At 44.0% G+C, this 22443-nt stretch overlaps 1 protein-coding gene across 1 annotated transcript in view; it reads left to right on the top strand.

Annotated features, from left to right (window-relative positions):
- Window positions 1-21361, top strand: part of SPRED2 (sprouty related EVH1 domain containing 2) — a 60552-nt gene extending 39191 nt beyond the window's left edge. Inside the window, exons 5-6 of the mRNA XM_050315137.1 lie at window positions 17257-17406; window positions 17844-21361. Of these exons, the coding sequence (XP_050171094.1) occupies window positions 17257-17406; window positions 17844-18494 (801 nt within the window). The 3' untranslated portion in view covers window positions 18495-21361. The remainder of the gene's footprint in view (window positions 1-17256; window positions 17407-17843) is intronic.
- The last annotated feature ends 1082 nt before the right edge of the window (window positions 21362-22443 follow it).

The following is a 22443-nucleotide window of genomic DNA, read 5'->3' as shown; positions in this document are numbered from 1 at the left end:
TGGGAATACTGAGTGTTTAAGCAGTGGAAAGTAGCCTGTGGAAATAAGAAAGGATATTTTTTACTACAATCCCACTGGCTGATGTTTAGAGACCTGGGAGCACTCCTGAATTTCTCCACACACTCAATCTTGTGGTTGAGCGTTGATTATTAAACTCGTAGGATGCTTTTTACCAGGAGAAAGAACTTACTGCCTTTTAAGTAGGTGTTGTTTTGCATTGGAAAAGTTGGATGAATGGTGCTCCAGCTGCATCAAAACCACTCAAACTCCTGCCATCAAAGTGAAGAGCCAAAACTGCGAGAGTTTTTTCCCACCGTCTTGACCCCTGGGAGGTGACAGGTAACTCCCTGCCATGCAGATATTTATGGGTAGGATTCCTGATGGAGAAGGAGCAAGAAGATCCTCGATAGCATTAGCAAGCAGGGAAACCTCAGCGGCAGTCAGCATTTTTTTGGGATCCGCGGGATGAGTTGTGCCCTGCATGGCAGCACTCTCTGCATGGTTTTGTGATCTCCAGAGAGCAAGAGGGACTTCTCTGGTGGTGGTTCCTCTCATGCTGCTGTTGGTCACGCTGTTGCATCAGGGCAGGTGTGTTCTCACACTCCAAAAATAAAGGCTTTAGGGGCGTCTTCTTCCCTAATATTACTTCTTTGTTTTCCTGAGATGAAGTCTTTCCTTTTCCTGCAGTCCTTAAGTTCTTCAAAGCTCTCAACTCCTATTTATCTGGTAGGTTATGGTGGAATATGAAGTCTGCATAAGCCAGAAATAACATACTGAAGCATGGAGCCATTTAAAACTGGAAGAAATTGATAGGGCTGTGAAATGTTTTATTTTTACCCTTCTGTTTCATTCTTTCTTTGCACTTATTTTTGACTAGTGTATCATAGTCCCTTTGGTCATCCTTCCATGCAAAACTTCTCTACAACTTTCTGTAAACTCTTCCCCAGCCACAGCAGTGGATTTTTTGGCTGTGGGGTGTTTTTTTTCCCCCTCTTCTCTGTTTTAAAGAGAAAGTACATTTGTTCTTTTTTATTTCCTAAGGTAGTTATTAAAATCTTCACAGTCCTCCCCCTCTCCCACTCATGCATGAATAAACTTAACTGCGTGCGGCAGAATTTTCAAAAGCATCTGCATGATTGAGTCATTTAATCAGTCATTTACCCGTCTCTGAAAATCCCAGCCGTTGCTGCTGCACTGCTGCCTCAAGTATTTGGCCCGAGGTCCTGCTCTCCTTGAAGATGTTTCAGTCTGTTCAAGCACAGCAGCCCAAAACTTCACGTTTTCCTAGGCTGCTTTGTGACCGGCCACCCTGACTTCATCGCGCGCCGATGTTTGCACCGACCGGTTTTAAAACAACCACCCTCGTTACATACAAGCTGTGACTCCGACGTGGCTGTTGGATGCTGACTGACTTCCTAATGTCAATCACTTGGCTTTTATAATGTCCCTGATCCTGTGAGCTCCAATACCGCTCCGTGGGGTGTGCATATTATTGTGTGTGCAACTTGTGCATCATCCACTTCGTTTATTCACCGTGCAGCCCTTCCAGGCATCCAGCAAGGTACTCCCATGAGAAAGAGAAGTTTTGCCCTAGAGGTAGAGGTCCCCTTCAGGCTATGCTCTTGTTTGGCTTAGTGGAAAATCATTTTCTTGTACCAGAAGGTGGATTTATTTTTTTTGTTTCTGAGAGGGTGAATTATCTACAGCTGTGGCAGCGTGAACATTTGCTTGTTGTCAGGAGCCTTATCTCCTCCCATCACTGTAACTTGCAGTGCCAAGATGATAACTTGGGCAGCGGTACCCTGCCCTATCCCTATAGTGTATGCTCCCCATCCATCTTTCTGAAGCATCTTTAAAAACAGGACTTTGCCAGCTAATGCTTTTCCTGTGGCTTAGACCTACAGCAGACCCTTCAGCTCTGAAGCTCATACCTGACAGGGCAGAAAGAAAACAAAAGGATATAGAAGTAAATGCCACTGACTTTGAGTTGAAAAATGCTTATTTCTTAAATGAAATCTCCATTTAGAAGTCTTAACAATATGTAGTTGTGTTCCTTTAATTTCAGATCCTCAGAAGAGCCCATAAATGTTTTCCATATGTTAGCAAATAAATTTTTCCTGTCTTGTACATTATAAATCGTCCTCTCAAGAGATGCAATCCGAGAAAGACTGGCCATCCGTTCTGTCTCCATTGGGGAAAACGCTGTCATTGCAGCAGGCTGAGATTGTTCTGTTTGTCTTCATCCATCCAGCCTGCATCTTCAGCCTTCTTTAATTAACATTCATTTCAGAAGTAACATTTCATGCAGGCTGAATATATTCTATAGTTCCTCAGCCACGGAATTTGTCATCTAATTGAGTTCTTGTATAAATTTTTTTCCTTAATCTAAGCTTTTACTTTCAATTACAGATAATAATCCCACATGACCACGAAGTGAAAAATGTGAATTGAGTCCAAGGAAAAAAGGTCAATGTCTTTCAGAGTCTTCAGAGTGCCTGAAATGGTCTCTTTTAGCATCCCATCTGAAAAAGCAGAGGTGTTTGTTCTGAAACCTTATGACCAGTTCAGCTGAAACACCACTCATGTGTTTTTCAGATAAATCTGCAGCCTTGTGCCTGCTTTAGTGCTAAAGAAAAGACACCCACTGGCAGGAGGAGCAGCAGCTCCTCTGTTTGTTCTGGTTTGTGACTCTAAAAAAATGACTGCGTTCTCTTCTGGGTTAGGGGGAGTGTAAGGGAGAAAACAGCACAACTCAGCCTTACTAAGTTTGACGTGCACAGTGCAATCACAGCTGTTTCATGTGATCAGTAATAATGTTTCTAAAAGCCTAGTTTTTGTTCAAAGTGAGACCTGCAGAATTTTGGAGGTAGAGCAGGCATGATGTAGAGGCCCATAGCTGAGCCACAGAGTTGTGTTTCGAGGCGCCTACACTTGATCCATTGCTTCCCTTGTTGACTCCTGGCTAAAAGCTTGCTTACCTTGGTTCCCCAACTACAAGACAGGGAAAACATTCTCCTGCTTCACTGAGGTGGTGCAGACAGATCTTGCTGCCACTGTTTTTTTCTTGGACTTCCAGCAGAAGTCTTCAGACTCGTCTCTTTGCCACCAAATTGTGTGTTTGGAGTGATCCTGTGCCCCTTGTGCCTTTTGAACGTGGACTCCTGTGCTTGGGGATGTGTGAGTTAGAAAGTTTGTTTTGTGGCTTGGGTGGTGTCATTTTAGAGAGAGGCACAATCACCGATTCCTCACCAGAGTGGTGCACATTGGGGCAGATATTGCCATTATAGTCCTTGCATCTCTTCTGCTTTCCTAATGAAACCTTTTGTCTACTTTCATGTCCCATGTGGGCCTCAAGCGTGTTACAGCCTCACTATTAAAATTTGTAAGATTTATGTTAGTTAGATTAGATAAACACTAAATGTAGTTTTTTCTTGCTGGCTTGGACGTTTCACATTCAGATGGTTCTTTTAAAGAACCACTCTAGCTTGCTTTCTGTAAAGTAGACATGCAGAAACCCAGTCCAAATACTTTGGAATATATTTGTAAGTTTTGTGGGGATGCTGGAGCATCTCATCCCACCCCTCTATGGAAAAAGATGTTGCCGAGACTAGAGAAGCACTGATGTGTCTCTGTCAGAAGTTGTGCTCAGGGATTGAGGAGCCTGCAATTTCCTTTTTCTTGAGGCTGTGCTGGAGCAGCAGGCAGGAAAAATGCTTTTTGGAGGAACAGAGCTCTCTGTGGGGATGATGGAGTTGTCACCTTCAGCAAATCCACCTTGTTTGCTCTGTGAGGCTTAGCAGAGCAAAGAGGGGATTGTCACAGTGACAGGACTCGATGGCCTCACTTCTGTTCTTCTTCCTGCCCAGCAGCCAGCTGTGCTGTGCCTGGACAGCCAGAGGGTTCATTGCTGCTAGCCACATCCTCTGATGTCTGGATTTTGGGCTCACATTGTAAACCACAGCTATTCTAATTCAGCTTTTAAAAGGAAAAAGAAAAGGAAAAAAAAAAAGTACTTGCTAAGGAGAGAGAAGTTAACACACAGAAACCAGCAAGCTCAAACCCCTCCCTCAAAAAAATTAAAAAAAAAAAATAAATAAAAAAAAGGAAAAGAAGTCATAGCTGGCTTTGACCAGTGAACTCTTTTATACTCTTTTATAGCTGAGTCTCTCGCAGTGCTTTGGGCATCCCTGCCCACCACTCGAGCAGTCAGTGCAGCACCAGCTCAGCGAGCGCTCGTCGTGTCTGAACGCGGCTTTCACTCCTCGCACTTCAGCGCTCGGAGCTCTGTCTTGATCTATTCCAGCAGGCTGACTAACAAGGTAGTCTCAGAGGCTGAAGTCATTGGTTTATCTGTAGTTTAATTGGTTTTTTTTTATTTCATCCCATTAATCCCAGGGTGTATCGGCTTTTCAGTGGAATTCTTCCTGCTTGTATGCTGGGGGTCAGAAGGCAGGAGAGATGCCATTAAAACAGTGAAAAGGTCCTGAATACCCAGCTGTTGTAAGGCTAGCTGCTTTTTATCCCTTCCTTTGTTGTTGGTTTTTGTTTTGGTTTTTTTTTTATGCCTTCAGGTTAACTTTGCCCACACAAATTCGCATCACTCAATGGCAATAGATACTGATGCTCAAAGAGATTTTTCAGTAGGGAAGGTCAAGTGGAAAGTTTTTTCTCTGGCTGTCAGGTTTATTTTCTAGTGTTGTGTTTCTCCCTTTCGTTCAGGACCTCCCGTTTCTTTCAAATGATGCTGGAAATTAACCCTTTTTTTTTTTTCTTTCTCCTTTTACCAATACAAGCAAGGTTTACTCACTGATAATTTAATACTATTGTCACTGAAACAGAGGTATCATCTGGCAGCTGCTCTTTTACTAAAGTCCTTCAAAACTTTGGGGGCAATTACTATCTGCTTCAGCCTAGAGATTGTCCTTGCTTACTCATAGCCTGTTGTCTGGACAGAAGGAAATACGAAAATTACTGTGATGTTGGAGGTACACAGAACATAAAATCCACTTATTCTTGTGTATATAACAGATTCATGAGATGTAAGTGTAGTGAAGAGCTCAGGGGAGCTGGTAGGAGAGAGATTCATGGGGTAAACTTGAAGCTTTATTTGCTTCCTTTAAAAGAAAGGAGGGGGAGCAGGAGTCTTGCACAATTTATGTATTGCTGTATTGTATTTACCATGTTATTATTTTTGCTTTTGTGTCACTCTCTGATAGGCAAAGCGTGCTTTTCTTGCTGCAGATCAGGAATAGGCAGTTCAGCACAATTCCCAAATGCATTGAACTTCGGTCACTTTGACACTGTTTCACTCTAAGTGAATTTAGAAGAACAAAATATTAAGCAGAAAATACCTGTAATGCTATCAGATATTCTAGGTCTTGCTGTGGTGTAATTTTTATGTAGCTAATTATAGCAGCAACTGGGATGTGTTGAGCTACCTTGCTGAGGATAAGCAATTTCTCTTGTCACAATATTTCCTCTCAAGTCCATGTTTGTAGTGTGTTTTCTGGCTCTGTACCATTCCCACATGCAAACACAGTTGGTTGTGCACTGGGATTGGGATATATCCTGCAGGAAATGGAAATTTGATCTTCTACTGTGGTGGAAGTTTCCTTATATCTGCATCTTGCCAGAGCTCATGTTGTAATTTGTACACCAGTTAGGTGTTTTGTTCAGTTTGCCCCAGCAGTTCAGAGGATATCTATCCTTCTTTTCTTTTTTCTTCCTTCCTTCCTTCTCTTTCTAACACCTTGTTTGGCCTTTCCCTGTATTTAGATGATGATACAATGGCATATTTAAGTGTGGTTTATACTTTATTAATTTTTTTTATTACGTATAACCAAACTTGCACTCAAATATTTAAGTAATCTTCAGGTTACTGAAACCCTTGTTTTCTTGCAATATGAGTTCTTTAGGATGAGAAGGGTCACCAGCAAACCTGCCTGTAAGATTTCCTCATCCAAAGGTGACTTGACTGGTGCCTCTCTCCGTTTGTAATTTCTAGCTGGTGAGTTTGTGATCAGAGTGTGTTGTAGCACCATTTCACACTTGCAATCAACCAGCTGCATGTTCGTCTCCTGAAAAAATAAATTGGCTGTGTAGTGATGCACTTAAACTATGTGATGAGTTAAAGTGTGAAGCTGTTTATGAGCGTGTTCCCTTTTAATTCATCTGGAGCTAAATGCTTTAGTGTATTTGTGTGCTTAAGGCACAAATGTGTCAAAAACAAAATACAGCCAAGATGAAATTGCCATTTCTAAACATACAGTAAAACAGAGGGAGAAAGGATTTTTTGGTTGTTTTTTTTGTTTTGTTTTGTTTTGTTTTTTACTTTTGCTTTCGTTCAGCCATGGTTCCCAGGGCATTTCTTCAGCATTATGTAAGGGGGACCTGATTTGAGTCAAGACGCCTGTGAAAAGCAAGTTATTTTCCAGCCAGCTCAGTTCCCCCACCTTGCTTTTGCAGCACAGCCATGCCAAGAGTGGAGCTGATGTGTGGGGGAGCAGGATTTGGGGTGGCAGGAGATATTTTAGCACCTACGTGAAACCACAGCCGAGGGATGCGACTTGACTGGTGCATCTTTAGCATCAGCAGAGCAGAGAGGGGGCTCCTCCCTTCCCCCTTCTCCTAGCAGGGCTGACCCAGTGCTGAGCCAGCCCTGGGGAAGCGAACCAAAAACCAGCCCTATAAAAGAAAGCGAATACTTTTCCGGTGGTTTGGCTCCTGGAGCCAGCTCGCTGTAGGGCTGGAAAAGCAGAAGTGCTGGCTCAAGGGAAACTGTAACAGAGTCAAGGGACTGAGCGGGTGGCAAAAAACCTCTTCCACCCCACTGATATTCATCGTGGCACCTGAAATTCATCAGGTACCCCCTGGCGATGGATACATCGACCTCTGCAAGACACGGTGGTACAAGTAAGATGGTTCTTGCACTTGTATCTGAGTCTGGTTTAGGATTTAAGGCATTTTCCTCCTTCGTGTTGCTACTGTGAAATTCATCCTTCGATCGAGACAAGGAGGAGGGACAACAGAATAACTGAGGTGGTGTCAGTGTGGGTGTGTTGCGGCCAAATGTGGCTTTTACCTTGGAAATTCATGGTTGGTATGACTATAGTTTTCCATTAGATTCCTTCTTTGATCTGGGCTATGCAGTCAGCCTTTGAAGTGTACAATCCTTTCTTTCAGCTTTGGGGTGCTTGACAGAAAGACAGAAAATGGCCTTTTCCATTATTTTAATATTCAACCTGAGGAAGTGGCTTTCAGCAGACAGCTGTAATTGTAAGCTACAATCTCGCTGGCTGCTGTGCTGGAACAAAACTCTTTGTCCCAGGGCACTCAGAGGAGGAGGCACCAGCTGGATTTGGGATGTCTTTCCTGGCCCCAGGCACTGGCTCTGAAGGTGACAGGCAGAGTGGACCCTGCACAGGGTGTAAATACACACTGTTGGAAAGAGACAGCCTTGGCCGGGGGACAGAGCGATGACGGACAACTTCCTGTTCTGCAGCAGAAGGGATTAGGGAATGGCTGCCTGGCACATAACCCAGTGGGACCAGAGGGATGCAGGTCTGGAGCAAGTGGGCAAAGCTGTGCTTGACCCCAGTCTCTGCCTAATTTAGGGGGGGTTGCTGAACTGGAGCATCCATCTTGGCAGTGATATGGAGGGAGCCGAGCTGGAACTCGAGTGGAGCAGATGACTGTATTGCTCTTCTCTTCCTGTAATTTCCACGTGCTGTTTAAATGCTGGTAAATCTGATTTGAATCTGTTGTCTCAAGTAACAGGTAGAAAAGAAACAAACAAAAAAAAAACCAAAACCAAAATAAACAACAAAAGAAAAAGAAAAACACCACTAAACAAAGCACAGAGTTGAGACTTCCTGGAGTGTGCACCTGAATTTTGCTCATATGACTGGAATTTGTTTGCATCCTTTCAAATGTTTGGGTTTTGGTTTTGTTTTTTTTTTTTCATTTGTTTGCAGTTTCTTTTCTTTGTACAATTTGGAAAGGAAAAGGAGGACTCTGGTAAAGCTTAACAATGAAAAGTGCTTTTGCATGAGGCTTCAAGATTTTCCTTAAAATTGGCAGGCTTCCCCTTCCACCCCTTTAAAGAAAGGAGAAAAAAAACCCACACCACAAAAAAACTCACAACCTTGTGACTGACAAAATACTGCAGGTTGGTGTCCCCTCTGTCCCAGGTATGTGTTTGGTAGTAACTGAAGATGTGCAACAAAATACAAGAGTCTGGGGAACTCAAAATGGACCTTTGCCCAGTACAGAAATGCATTATCAAGAACTAAATAGCCCTGTTTCCTTCCCTCACCTGCCTAATGTGTTTTGCCAAGGGTCTGCTTGCCCTGTACCTCGTAAATATTTTATGAAAATTAAATCAGAAGTGATTATAGGAAGCAGTTCATCTGTCTCTGGCTCTGTCTGCAAAAGGAGAAGGAAAGGCAGAAGTAAATAAGTACCATTACATTTTTAAGCAGAGCCTGACATATTTGCAGTGCATGTGAAGGGGGTATTTTAAAAGTTTGCATCAGCTGTTGGATTCTATTTTGGTGATAAATACCAGCTAAAATAACGTCGATGCTCATAACTGTGTGAATAAATGACCCCTAACTGACTTCCTAAAATATCATATCAGTCTGCTGTGGGAAGTTTGCATTTAACTGAGTTTTTTCCCCTCTGTTTGTAAGCTGGTGTTATTATACAGGAGCAGCACTGCTGAATTTAGAGGCTGCAGTGTGGAATTTTTACATAGCAAAGACATTCATGATGGATTAGGTGCATCAGTTCTTTTAGCTTGGCTAATTTAATTTTCATTAGCATATTTTTCTCCCCCCAATATTATTTCCTTCCCCCCCTCCTTGAAAGTTTCTGTGTAGAAGAGCTGAGATTGAGAGGTGGGTTCTGTGGAGCCACCTGTTCCCAGCTGGGCTCAGCAGCAGCTCAGGCTCCTGCCATCCCCTGTCTGTGTCCTGTGTTTAACACCCCCACCTCTGACCTTTCCTCCTTTGTTTCCTGGCATCCTTACCCATCTTGCAGAAGGCTTTTTGGCAGCGTTGGGTGTGCTGCGTTCTCTGTTAGCACCTGAAAATTAGGAGCTCTCCCTCCAGCTTCCCCTGCCTCTGCCCTCTGTGTCACCTGGAGACCCTCCTGTGCCACCGCACGGATGGTCAGCTGAGGTCAGGGAGCTGATGCAGAAATGATTTTGGGCTGGATTTCTGTGGGCCTGCACCCACTTATGCCCACAGAGCAGGTGATGGGACTCGTGGGAGGGAGAAGCAGTGACCATCACCTCCCCACAGCAGTAGAGACCTTGGTGGCCATTCTCATGGCCTTAGGAGAGGATATGTGGTAACATGGCTAATACTACTTTTTAGAGGAGGGAGGCTTTGCTAATCTTCGTGGAGCTTTACAAATGCAAATATTGGACGCTGATCATCCCAGCAGTGCTGTAGTCTGCACCAAGATGTCACTTCCAAGGCGTAAACAGATTAACAGAGCCTTTTTGCGAGAAGGAAAAGCCTGCCTCTACCCCTAGATGGTTTTAAGCAGTTGGTTAGTTTAAACAGGAGCCCCTGGTGGTCTAGTGGTAAAGGCGCCGCGCTATCACCGCGGAGACCCGGGTTCGATTCCCGGTCAGGGCCACTCCCGGGCAGGTGGGGCTCGTTAGCCCTTAAAGGCAACCCACCTACGTCCTAAGGACCTCGCTGCCACCGTCCAAGCTCGCTTGGCCCCGGCAGATGAACCTTAGGATTAAAGGGTGGGCTCAGTTCCGCGCACACTGTGTCTCACCTAAAAAATCCAATGCGCAGGCTGGAAGGTGTAAAAACCTTCCCCGGATCTTCGCTCGCGAAGACTGGCCATTAATTAAGTTTAAACAGTTCCCAGGTTTAGGTAAAAAGCAGTGTAGCTTGTCTCAGCATGGTGAAATCCAATCAGGCCGCAGCATGGAGGAGTTACAGGAATGAGGAAGGAAACGTGGGAGGCCTGGTAAGGACTTTCCAGATTGATGAGAACACGAGTGCCTCATGGGTACAGAGCCACCCTGCTCCCACCACTGTACTGTGGGATTGCTGTGCTGCCTGGGGGAGCAGCCCTAGTCGCTGGGGCTTGTGGTTTGGGGGTTTTTCCCCTTACAACGTTCTGGTTTTCCCTTATAAGTACCTGATGTAAAAGACTTTTCCTTCCATTGAAATGATGCTCTAGTCGTGCAGTAAGGGCAAGGGAAGGAAATGTTGTGTGGACCCACTCACAGCCTCTGGTTCTGGGCTGAGTTCGAGTGAAATGGGCAGTACTGTCTTAGTTCAGTCCTCCTCTAACTTCTGCAGACGTTTCCCTTTGTTCAAATGCCTGATTTTGCAGAGATGTCTGATGCCTTGTATGTGGCAAGTAGTGAAACAGGAAGATCTCGCTGAGGTTTCTCCCTCACCACATCTGAGTTTGCCGTATCGTTTAACTGTGTCTGATTCTCATATATTCTTTTTACTCCTCAGAGTGAGCTGTTAAGCCACATCTGTGGTCCATGCAGAACTGGCCAGTGTTGCCAGAATCGGGTTTAGCAGGAGTTTAATGGAGATGATCTTGTGCACCAAATTCTTGTAAATGTTCCCTGAGTTTTGCTGACTTCAGCCAGCACAGCCACCAGCATCTTTCTGGCACTAAAAGCTGTAACCACAAAAACTTAAAATAAAAAATAAAAAAAACCAGTTAGCTTTCTGCACTTTATGTTGGGTATTTGTGAAAGGGATGACTACAGTCCAAACGTTTAAGAAATTCTAGTCCTGTTCTGGCATTAAAAAAGTCTGAATCCATGCTTATTGTAATGGTTGTGTACAGCCAATTTGTCTTCAAACTGTACTGGAATATGATCTCACATGAAGCTTTTCCTTCAGACTCTTTGCTAAGGAATAGAACTACATTCAGCTCCAGCCATCCTCAGTGGATGAGAGTGGCAAAATGTTTCAAAAATGTACAGAAGCAATTTTCTACAATACAATTTCTGTCTTCAGTGATAGTAAACAAGCAGAAATTTGACAAAAACATTTTCTTCCTTGGCTTTATCTTGCCATGACAAATTAAAAACTTGTGCTCAGGAGACAGGACACTCAAATCTTAAAAGATTTTTCATGCTGAACCTTTTTCTTAATACTTGGATAATCTAAACTTCCCTTGAAACAGGCTGTCATGAATATACAGGGCATAGTCAGAGGTGGATGGAAAACGTCAGCTGTTCCCTTTTCTAAATTTCTTGAGTAGAAAGAAGATGTTTTGAGACAAAAAATTAGGATTTGTGCTGTTCCACTCTGTGAAACTCAGAAGTGCTGTATCTCTTTAGGCTTTAAAAAAAGCTGGAGGGGAAAGGAAGCATTTGTTCTGGTCTGGCAAGATTAAGCTGAGGGAGTTCTGGGAGACTATATTTTATCTTAATTTCTTTGGAAAGGTGGAAGTCTCTTTGCCATGCATCCGAAATAACTCTCAGACTTCCTCTTTGTGAAGTTCCTAAACAGCGGAGGCTCTGCAGATAAGCCCCAGGCCGGCGCTGAGCTCGGTATCACTCCCTTGCTGCGCCGTTTCGCCGGCTTTATCGTTTTTCCTTTCTGTATTGATAGCACAGCTGTGCCCCCCCATGTGCCAATGAATGGAACAGGTCAAGTGAAGAAGTTCTGGCTTGTGCTCCCAAGGGAATGCAGCTGGGCAGAGCACTCCAAGGGCTCGGCTGCCTTTGGGGAGCTCATTGCGGGAGTCTCAGCTGGAGGTGGTCGGGCTGTGACACAGGAGGGTGCAGCTTGCTGGCTGTCATTTTTCCAGGCTCATCATACTCAAGGCATGAATTGGTGCAGAGCTGGTTTCCTTGTCCTGGGAATGGTGGGGATGCCTTCTCAGATGACCATGTGGCCATGGGCTCTTCTTTAACATGTCCAGGCTTCCCAAAGTGAACCCAGAAGCTGCTGTAAGGAGCTTTGGCTGTTGCAGGCAGGCTGGTGCCTTGCTAAAGATGAGACCTTGAGCCCCATCAAGTTTTGCATTTCCATGCTGCATGTCAGCAATCCCCCTTGGATCCGTGGGATGTGGTGGGTGGGCTTGCACAGCAGGGGGAGATGAGCCACGTGGAGTGTGGCAGTAGAGATCAGGTTGGCTTGCAGTGGCCTTGGGCTTTGCAAAGGCAGAGCTGGCATGGGGTTTTGATTCCTTTAGAACTATTACATGCAAAACTAATTGTTCAACATAGTGATACTTCTGTTGCCCTCCTGCCTCATGTAACCATTAAAATCCTAGAGAGAATAAAAGACCCCCATCTTGTCTTGCTTCACCCACAGTTGTTTTTGACAGCAAACTTGTGAATCCTTTAGCTGGCTGAGAGTACTTCTGGAAGCTTTAAGGGACAGAGGTCCATAACTTCCCTTTGGCAACTGATTTCTGACAAGCTGCCACAGATTGTATTGCTTCATAATTCTGAGAGGAATCTTTCTTCTTTTTCGTGGTCACCCTTGGGTATTGCATCACGTGGGGTGAACCTATTCTATGAAGCCATTAGAGGCAAGGTGATCAGTCCAGCTCAGGAGCAAGGGAAGGCTTATTTTTCTCATAGTTTTCTGATAGATGCTTATCTATGCCTATTACTTGGGTATCTGATTAGCCTTCTTGTGTAACAAATCCATTTCAACGAGAAGTAAACTGCAGTAAATGATTAACATAATCTTCTTTACTAATGACTAGGGCTTTTTAATTTAATGAGTCACTTCTAGAAGTCTGAGGGGAAAACAAGGACACAGTTTTTCCTTTTTATAAATTACCACAGTGCCATCCTTTGCCTGTAGAAGCCCGGTGTTGTTTCTTACAGCAACCATAGCACACATATGGTACGTGTGCTCCCTCAGATACGTGCAACTCCCTTGCAACAGGAAATGTGTTGCACAGGTTTTATAAAATGACTCTTATGGTCATGATTAATGATTTTGTTATCCAGGCAGTGAAACCACAAGACTTTGGGGCCGCCGTAGCAATCACAAAGCTCTGGTACGTGCAGCACAAATGTCTCATAATTAAGCATTTGAGGGCATGTTGAAACAGAGTTTCTTATCAGACTCCCTGTTCCAATTTCAGTTTTGGGTTCATTTCTCTTATGTGGCTACTGGGCATGTTTTCAGTAGCTTCCCCTGAAAACCAAATGCTGGAGCTGGGTTGGTTTCAACAGGTTTCAGAAGACAGTGTTTCTCTGACCGGCCAGTGGCTCGATGGTTTGGGGCCTGGTTTTCCATCAGTGAAGTAGCTGGGCTCCGGACAACGTGTCCTTTCTAGATGTATTCCTGTAGGCGAGTGTGTTGTATTTGGATGACCTGCAGCAATCCTCTCATGTCTCCACTGTTGACCATCCTCCCCAAAACTTTCCCTGCTACACTGATGGTAGAAAATCCCAGCCAAGGCTCAGTCTTGTCACGAGGGACAGGAATTGTTCACTGCTTCCCTCACTAACAAAATCTTGCTATCATTTGTGCGTAGTGGCACTTGGCTGAAGATGAGTGTGCCTTTTCTTTGAGAACATGACTGACTTTTCTCTGGTCACCCAGTCCAGGTTTGGTCCCAGTGGAGTGGTACTGAGAGAACACTTTTGAAGGCCCTGAGGCATCATCATGTCTCTGATCCTTGGATACTTATTTTCTTCTGAGCGTTTCCCTATGGCTTCTTGAACCACATTTTAACTGTGGGCACCATCAGAGGTACCTCCTTCTGCCTGAACCTTATCTGAGCCAGTTCCAGTGAATGCCTCAGAATCTTCCCTTCTGAAGGATACCAGAAGAATAATCTCTTCCTGCTCACATTTCCATGGGACTCACAGTCCCATCTCTTCCCATCTTGTCTTCCATGATCTCTTTCCCAGGCTGGAGGGACCCAGGATATTTAGTTAACTGTTCCTGAGAAGCCATCCCATGTCCTCTCTTATCCTGGCCATGGTTCTGTCAGCTTGCCATGGTGGAAATACCCTCTATTGACACAGGGTGGAAGGGAACCAGGACTGCAGACAGATTGGGGAAGCACAGCAGACAAATACAATGCCTTGGTGATTGTGGCTTTTTTTTTTTTTTTTTTTTTTAATCTGTCACAGAGCTGCCTGTTTTAATCCCAAACCTCTTTCCTCAGCAGCAACAACTGGCTCAGAGTGCATCATTGCAAATGTCAAGGTGTCTATGTCACATTGCACTTCAGGTTTGTTTTTTTTTTTAACATCCAGTCTCTCAGCGTTATGAGATTCTTAAGCAAGTTTTCAGGGTCAGCTTTCATTTTGAATAACTTAAGTTTCATTAGAAAACTGTGTTGTCATGTTCACCTCTCTCAGGTCATGGATGAGTGTTCTCACCAGCACAGGTGAGGAGCCTGTGGGGCTCAGTGGTGACCTTCTGCTTGGGAGGCGGGTATTTTCTACCTTTTTTCCTTTTTCCTCCATCGTCAAACCATTCATATGAGTCAAGACCTCTCTTCTCCTATGAAGTTTGAAGTTTTCCACAAAGGACCTTGTTGGAAAGCAACAGTGCTTATCCTAGCTGATGGTCAGCAAGGTAACCCTGCATTTGTCAGCCAGCTGCTGCCTTTAGCGTCACCAACCAGGAGTCAGCATGAACTTTGTTATGGACCAGTGAGCAGAGCCCTGGTCTTGGATATCTTGATTTCCCCTTTCTGGGCTCTTTAAGAGTAAGTATTTGCGTTGGCAAACTGCCCCTCTAGTCTGAGGAGATTGAATGTGGAAATGCAGCAATTTTTAATAAGGTGAAAGCGGAGAGCAGAGCCTCAGCCTCTGTGGTGTGCTGCAAACAGGTTTTGTAGCCGTGTCAACACATGTGGAGGAGAGGCCCGGTTGCCCTGACGGGTCTAAAGGAGGAGAAGGTGTGGAGGAAAGCAAAGGTAGATACGGATCGGGCAAGATAAAAATCACTACAACCTCTTTTCCAGTTGCCTGTTGCAGAAATGCTGCCTTCCCCGGGAGGCAGCAAAATAGCGCTGCTCGGAGGGCTGGTTATAGCTCCCAGCTGCCCTGCTGAGATTATCTAGGAGTTATATCCAGTTTGGGTGGGATTTTTATTTTCATGTAGGACAGCGAGGGAGTTGCAGGACAGTATGTGCAACCGCCTCCAGTTGGGTAATTTTCCCAGGCTTCGTTGTTCCACCCGTGAGCACCCACGATGTTTTCAGAGCGAATCCGCAAAAGGCTTGTCCCAGCCGGGCTCAGTCATGGATCCAGTGAAGGTGAAGGATTCTACTGGCTCCCAGGGCATGGTTTTAAGGCCTACCTCCTTTTTGGTTCATGTCAGTCAAAGCTTGAGACCAAGCTGAGGGTGCCCAGACTATGGAGTGGCTCTGAAGAAAAAAGGTACTTTTATGAGTACCAACATGGTGGTTGTAACTAAATCCTAGCTCTCCTCAGATTTTTCAAACAGGTTGTAAGCTTAATTTTACCATGAAGTATTTGTAAAAGCTGCTTGTTTTCTTTTGAAATGTCCCCCAAATGTGCTGCTTACTGTAGGATCTGAAGTTACAGGCACAAGACTTGGCTTTGAAGGGTTTAAACCCCAGATTTGAAGTGCTTTTGTATGATAAGTTATGAAGACTGGGCTGATAACACCACTTTTTTAGAAGAGCCTGAACATTGGTGCAGTTCCATTTTAGAGGTGTTAACTGTATTAAGAGTTGATCTGCTTCTATATACTTGTTTAAAAAAAAAGGCAAAAAAACAACCAAAGCAAACACATGCATTGAAAGTCTGTTCCTAGTGGGTGGGTCAGCCATTCAAAACTCATCCTGCTTGTTGTACCTCTCAGATAACCCCGGCTGGCTTTACATCACACTGCAAACATCTGTGTATTTGCTTTCAACAAAGTTGGGAGTTCAGTGCTTTTTAGGTTAAAGAGAACCAACATATATTTTTGTGTTGTGACACTTCAGGGTGTTCTCATCTTTGGACGGAGTCTTGCAGAGCGTTGTTTTATTTAACAAATACCCGCGATGAGGGTGCTTGTATTCTTGGAGTAAGAGATGTGTCTAGTACGATTCATTAGAAAACAGTGTTTAGAAAGGGCATTCTTGACAAGGAGAGAAGGTTTTTCAGGTAAAACCAGTCTTCTACTACTGATACAATTCTCTGCTCTCAAGGTTGTGTCTCTGGCTAACCGTGGTGGCAAATGGAAACTTTTGTCTTGGACTCGTAGCTGCAGCACATCTTGTTAGGGAAGGAGGGGGGTGGGGTGGAGATCTTTCTTATTTCAAAGCAGCAATGTTTTTAGGCACGTTCCACGCTACAGCTGTTCTGATCGTTGTGCGTAGAGGCTCTTTTTTTTCTTGCTTCCAGTTTGCTGGTGCATTTAACAGCTGTCCATTGATATTCATGGTAATATGAAAAAGCCCAAAAGCTATAAATAGAATTCACAGACAAAATCCTGAATTTCTGGATATCGTACGGCAACTGTACTAACCTAGGAAGGGCTGTGGAGAGATGATGGCTAAACCTGTTACCCCACTGTGTATTTCTGCAGGAGGAAAAATACATATGTTAAGAAGCTGCAGGTATTGGCAACAGCATGTTACTGTGTGATATTTCACCCTTTCATGATCATTGTTGCATAATGATGTAACTAGTTAACCTAAAGAAAGTGCTCACCATGAGCCAGGAAATGTATAAGAACTCAAGTGATGTTCATTGCACCTTAGAGATTAGTGACAAAACGAGAGGGAAAGTAAACCCTGAACTTTTTAAAGGAAAGCTGATTTTTTTGAAATAGCCTGTGATGAACTGGAGTTTGGTGAGTGTTTGGAGAACGTGTAAAGGTTAACAAAATTGCCAGTGTTTTTGTAGCCTGGGTAGATGCTCTGTCTGAGCCCGCAGGACTTAACACGATTGCATCATTTGATGGAGTTTAACTTTCCTCCTCAGAGGGAGCTTCTAGTGACGACTCATCGTCCTGCCATGCCCAAGATAACAAATAACATGCCAAGCAAATACAAGCGGTGTTGGTGAATATGTCACGGGCAGGCTATGGCATATTATTTTTCCGTGTGTGTGGCGACAGCTTTTATGGCCTGGCAACAGATCTGCCTCTTTCAAGTATTTTAGGTGAAACTTTATGAAGCCTCCAGCCATCAGGTGTTGCCAATATTGCAGGTGTGCACAAAGTCAGTGAGTGGCAAAACATCTCCTAATACCATGTGTGGTAACAGCTGAATGTGTGACCATTTCCCCCCCACCCCTTCCCTTTCCATTTAAAACAGAATGCTACAGATAGCTCCTCCAACTCCTCTCAGAAAAGGGAACAGCCTGTGCGAACTCTGGCTTCTCCTGCGTCCTGCGAACATCGAAGAATTTGCACTCGTGGACACCTTCACGACCATTACAGCTCTGACCACTACCATCTAGAACAAGTAAGGTTTCTTCCCAGTTTTCCTACCTCAAGGTCTGTGTCTCTACCAGAGCTAAGACTGGTGTTCTGGTGTTTGGTTTTCCCCCACTTCCCTGAAAGACACGCCCCCGCTTCCACTCTCCCTGTTTCCCTCTCAGTTAACTTTAAATGGCTTCCAGTTATTAAAAACAAGGCGGGGGAGAGGAGGATTACACCGTGGTTTGATGTGTGACGCTGTACCAGGTGCCCACAGGCCACTGTAGGACTGTGGCAGTTGTACTCAGTCCTGAGCCAAAGGCTGAAACTCTCGTGGTGGATCACAGTGAAGGGGGCGTACAAAAAAGGAAAGACAAAATTTTTAAATACTGGTTCTTCACGAAGCAAGGAGACAGCGGTTGCAGTAACTAAGTGAGCTTATTTATCTTTTCTCTCTCTTCCTCTCCATTCCTACTTCCACAGTCAGTACCACGGTCCTATCGGCACGTCAACTTTCCGGACGATGATGAGGAGATAGTGCGCATCAATCCTCGGGAAAAGATCTGGATGACTGGATATGAGGACTATCGCCATGCCCCAGCACGAGGAAAGAACTTTGATCCTGATGACATGGACTCCTACGTACGTTTTGCCAAAAGCGAGGCCTCGAAACACGAATACACTTATCCTTACGTAGACAACTCGGACTTTGACCTGGGTGAAGACATCAAGGGTGCTGTGATAAAGACTCAACCTGTCAAATTCAAGCCCAGGCGGAAGGAAGACGGTGAGAGGTCGCGGTGCGTGTACTGCAGGGACATGTTCAACCACGAGGAGAACAAACGGGGTCAGTGCCAGGATGCTCCAGACCGCGTCAAGACTTGCATCCATCGAGTGAGCTGTATGTGGTGCGCAGACACTATGCTCTATCACTGTATGTCCGACCCAGAAGGAGACTATACGGATCCTTGCTCGTGCGACACCAGTGATGAAATGTTTTGCCTCCGGTGGATGGCCCTTATCGCCTTGTCTTTCATTGCTCCATGTATGTGCTGTTACTTGCCGCTTCGGGCTTGTTACCACTGTGGGGTCATGTGCAGGTGCTGTGGTGGAAAACACAAAGCTGCTGGATGACTACAGATGCGTTCGAAGTGTTACGTTTCTCCTGTAGTTCAAGGAACACGTTGGTTTTGGAGCATTGAGATCACTCATTTTGATGCAGCCACTGTGCCCGACAGCATCCGGGAACCACCAGTTTGGATCACTTTACACTGGGGTCATCTGGGGCTCACACACTGCATTGATTTGCTCATCAACTGTTCTAACTAACTAACCTACAGCATAGACTTTTGTATTAATAATCTGTAATCAAAACAGACTTGTCTTGTACATGTTTATATTTTTTTTTTTTTTCATTTAAAATGAGTTTGAGAGAAGAACTGCTTTAAATGGTGGTGGATTGTAGAACATCTCCAGGTTGTGTCTGTCTTGCCTCCGCTTGTGCGGTACCATCAGCGTGTTAGCAAGCTTTGGCATTTCTAGAAATGGGGCGGTGTCGTGGATGGAATCTCACTCGGAAGGTATTTTAACTTGCCGTCAAGTTATTGTGTGTGTATAGAAGGTGTGCTAGTAACAAACTTGTACCACAACACAGTATTTCTGTCACTGGTTTTCTTTGGGTTTTTTGTTCTGTTTTCCAAAGCTAAAATAGCCATCTGAGCTGCAGTTCCTCTTCTAGAGTCCATCGTCATTTCCTTCAGCAAACATCTTAAATTATTTCTCTGTTCGCAAAGCTCTGTGAGCAGAAAGCAAGGCTCAGTTACCATAGTCACATAACCATTGAGAATCTGGTAGTCCTCCTTACCTGTAATCATTTCAGACCACTACTTGAAAGGGAAACTTAAAATTTTAGTGTTTTCTTTTTTCCCTAAATAACATTGGAAAAATAAAACTGTGTTTTCAGAGCTCTGCCCAAAAAGAAAGGGAACTTCTTCATTAGCCAGCAATGTAATGATCTGTGAATAAAACACTAAGGTTCCAGATGAGGAAAAATTGTTGATATGCAAAGAATTACTAACAATGCAATGTCAAAAGCACTATTAGGGCAATTCTGGGGAAATGCTGCATTACGTGGTGGATTATATGGAAAATCGTGTTTGTTTGTTTTCTGTATACATGAGCATGAGAACATGTGCGTCCACTGTAGAAACAACATTTAGCAATCTAAACAGGTATTTAAAAATCCAGAGCCAGGATCTTAACTACCACTTCCAGTTTGTGACCTGTGGTCCCAATCCTCCAGACACTTACACGTTCTCAGCGTACTGCGCACACAGCCGGCGTCTCTGCGAGTCTGTATGTAGGATGAAACATGTGAGTCTTTGCAGGAGCCAGACCAAAGTGTCTGCCTGGCTTTCCCCCTCCCCAGTTCACCACCCAGGTTTAATCAAGTGGATGCATAAGGTGCATACAGCAGGATAATATTACTTTAATTTTTTTTTTTAATTTTTTTTTTTTTTTCTAAATGTCATGTTGTCTTGTGTACAAGGCTTGTAATTAGCTTGGAAAAAGAGTATTTTTCTAATATATTACAAGGAATAGCCAAATAATTTTTATTAAAAAATAAAAAAAAACCTGATTTAGCGCAGTGAGCTCTAACTAGCATAGTACAATCCGAATACTTTGAGGCAGCTAGGGATTGGCTTGTCAAAGCTGGCACTGCTGTTCCTGCCATAATTTCTTTCTGCAGTAAATTGCCAGTGGGCGCATGTCCTTTCCCTCCCTCTATTGCACATTGACATCAGTCTTAAAAGAGAGGAATTTTTTTTTTTAATAATTAATTTGCCAAATAAATGTAAAAGGAACGCTTGCCATTCTTTCTTGGTGGAATGTCCCAACGGTTCCTCTGAGAGTTAATCACAGCTTTCTAGTCAACCATGAATTAAGTATGCAATGTGCTTATTATACACTATAGAGTTGGGTAGGTTTAATTCATAGCAGTTACTGGGGATTTTTTTTTTTCAGTTGGAGAAAAAAACTGAATGATAGTGGAAAAGGGATGGAGTGTTACACTCTGGGTGATGTGTCTGGGTTTGCTGAATGAAATATAAATATTTTGTGCCTAATAGCAGTTGACAAATCTCTCAATGGTGTCTAGTAAACATCAAGCCAGCCTCGTAAAAAAATAATTAATGAAACAACCTTTTCCTTTTATTTCTGTTCTCAAAAGTTGTTTCATGTAAACAAACATCTGTAAGATCTTCTCTCTATAAAGCACAACACTACAAAAAGATCTTACAGTTTTTTGTCCGGTCTTGAAGTGCCCCTATTTATTTAAATAAAGTAGACATACTCCAAGCCTTTCCGTATGTCTGAAAATAAAAGTTTAAAAAAAAAGTCCCTCTTTTTTTTATTTTATTTTTCTCCCCCTCCCCCTTCCTCCCTCTTCTCTTGAGTTTTTGTAATACTTGTAGATTTTGCTGCGTGCGTTATTTGGTTTGTGATGGCAGTGGTGTAAGGGCACAAGGATAGAAATGGGTGGTTTTTTGTAAATATTTCTCCTTAATTTCCACACTGCTGCTGAACAGTGTGTAGCGTTCTCCCAGTCAGCTTTGCAATACTGACATCAATCATTTGAGAGAAATTATTCAGATTTTATTTTTGTATCTGTGGTAACAAAAACATTAACCGATTTTTTTTTCCTGTTGTGGAAAGGTTTTGGTTTTTTGTTTGTTTTTTTTTTTTTCCAAGCTATTGCTCACATTAACAAATTAAAGTGCCTGAAGCCTCATCATTATGTATCTATATACTAAAAGTTAAAACCCTGTTGTATTGATTTTTATAAGCCTTTTTACCTCTGTGTAAAAAAAAAATATATATACAAGTGTATGATGTACATTTTAGTTCTTAACTTCTTTTTTTATTGTTTCTAATATGTATGATCAGTGTAGCTATTGCTTTAAAATGTACCATGTAAATATAAATACATCATATCAAAATGATGCCGTTTATTGTCAAAATGATGCCGTTTATTGTTATTCAGATGCCCGGGAAAGGAGGGGAAAATGGAATGGGGGAGTCTCTGGAGCTACCTCCGGGTTTCTGAGGAAAAATATTGCTTTATTTCACATTTTTGGGTGGTAAGGGCTACTAGCCTTGAGCACGAGCTGTTTTTGCGGAGACACAGTGGGGAGGGCGAGGACAGGTGTTTTTCCGAGTGGTTTTTGGGTGGTTTTCGGGTGTTTCACACGTTCAGTGGGAGGACGTGGCCTGGTGGCACCACACCCAGTAGGCGCTGGCAGCAGCCGGGGTTCCCTCCTGCTCTCCCTGCTCTTCTTCCCGGGGCCTCGTCCCACACACTGCCTGGGGCTGAGGTGAAAATGCCGTGGAGCTGGTTTTATTTCGTTTTGTTTCACCCCAGCAGAGTGGCTCCAAGGAGGAGGGGAGGGCAGAGAAGGGTGACAGACGTGGCTGCTGAGCGAGGGCCGCCTCGGTTCCTGAGGGCGCGCCGAGCGGGTTTGCAGCGGCTGGAAAGGAGGGATTCCCGAGGTGCCTGGCACTGCCATCCCTGCTCAGAGAGACTTGGTGTGGGAGACATCAGGAGAAAAATTCCCAGTTCAGATGGACACCGGGCTGCCTCCAATCAACTGAGGTAACGGGGGGGAAACTGGAGAGTATATCCAAATTTTTATAATTATTTCCAACAGGACTTGAGCAGGCCACCACCAACCACATCTGCCGAGCTCAGGTTTATTTTTCCATAGGTAAGTGGTAACACAGCCAAGCTGTTGCTCCTTTTTCTGTGCTGCTGCTGCTCGTTTAGCTGCTGAACAGCAAAGAGCTGCCTGGAGCAGTGTCGGAGGGGAGGCAAAGAGCACACTTCTTGTTGGTTTATATTTGTATTTGCATATTCCTAGAAACGTCGTGTGCTCATATAAACAAATATTTCTGTGTAGGGTTATTATACAACCGTACGCATGTTATATATATATTTTTAAAAGGCTTGCAGTTGTCATGACGAGCACAGACACTGCGGGTCAGATGCTGTGTTCAGGACTTGCTGCACACAAAATCATTGTCTGTG

The sequence above is a fragment of the Myiozetetes cayanensis genome, unplaced genomic scaffold, assembly GCF_022539395.1.
Source record: "Myiozetetes cayanensis isolate MyiCay16 unplaced genomic scaffold, myiCay2020 scf2-11, whole genome shotgun sequence".
Taxonomy (NCBI): Eukaryota; Metazoa; Chordata; class Aves; order Passeriformes; family Tyrannidae; genus Myiozetetes; species Myiozetetes cayanensis.
This window is presented reverse-complemented; position numbering and strand designations above follow the sequence as displayed.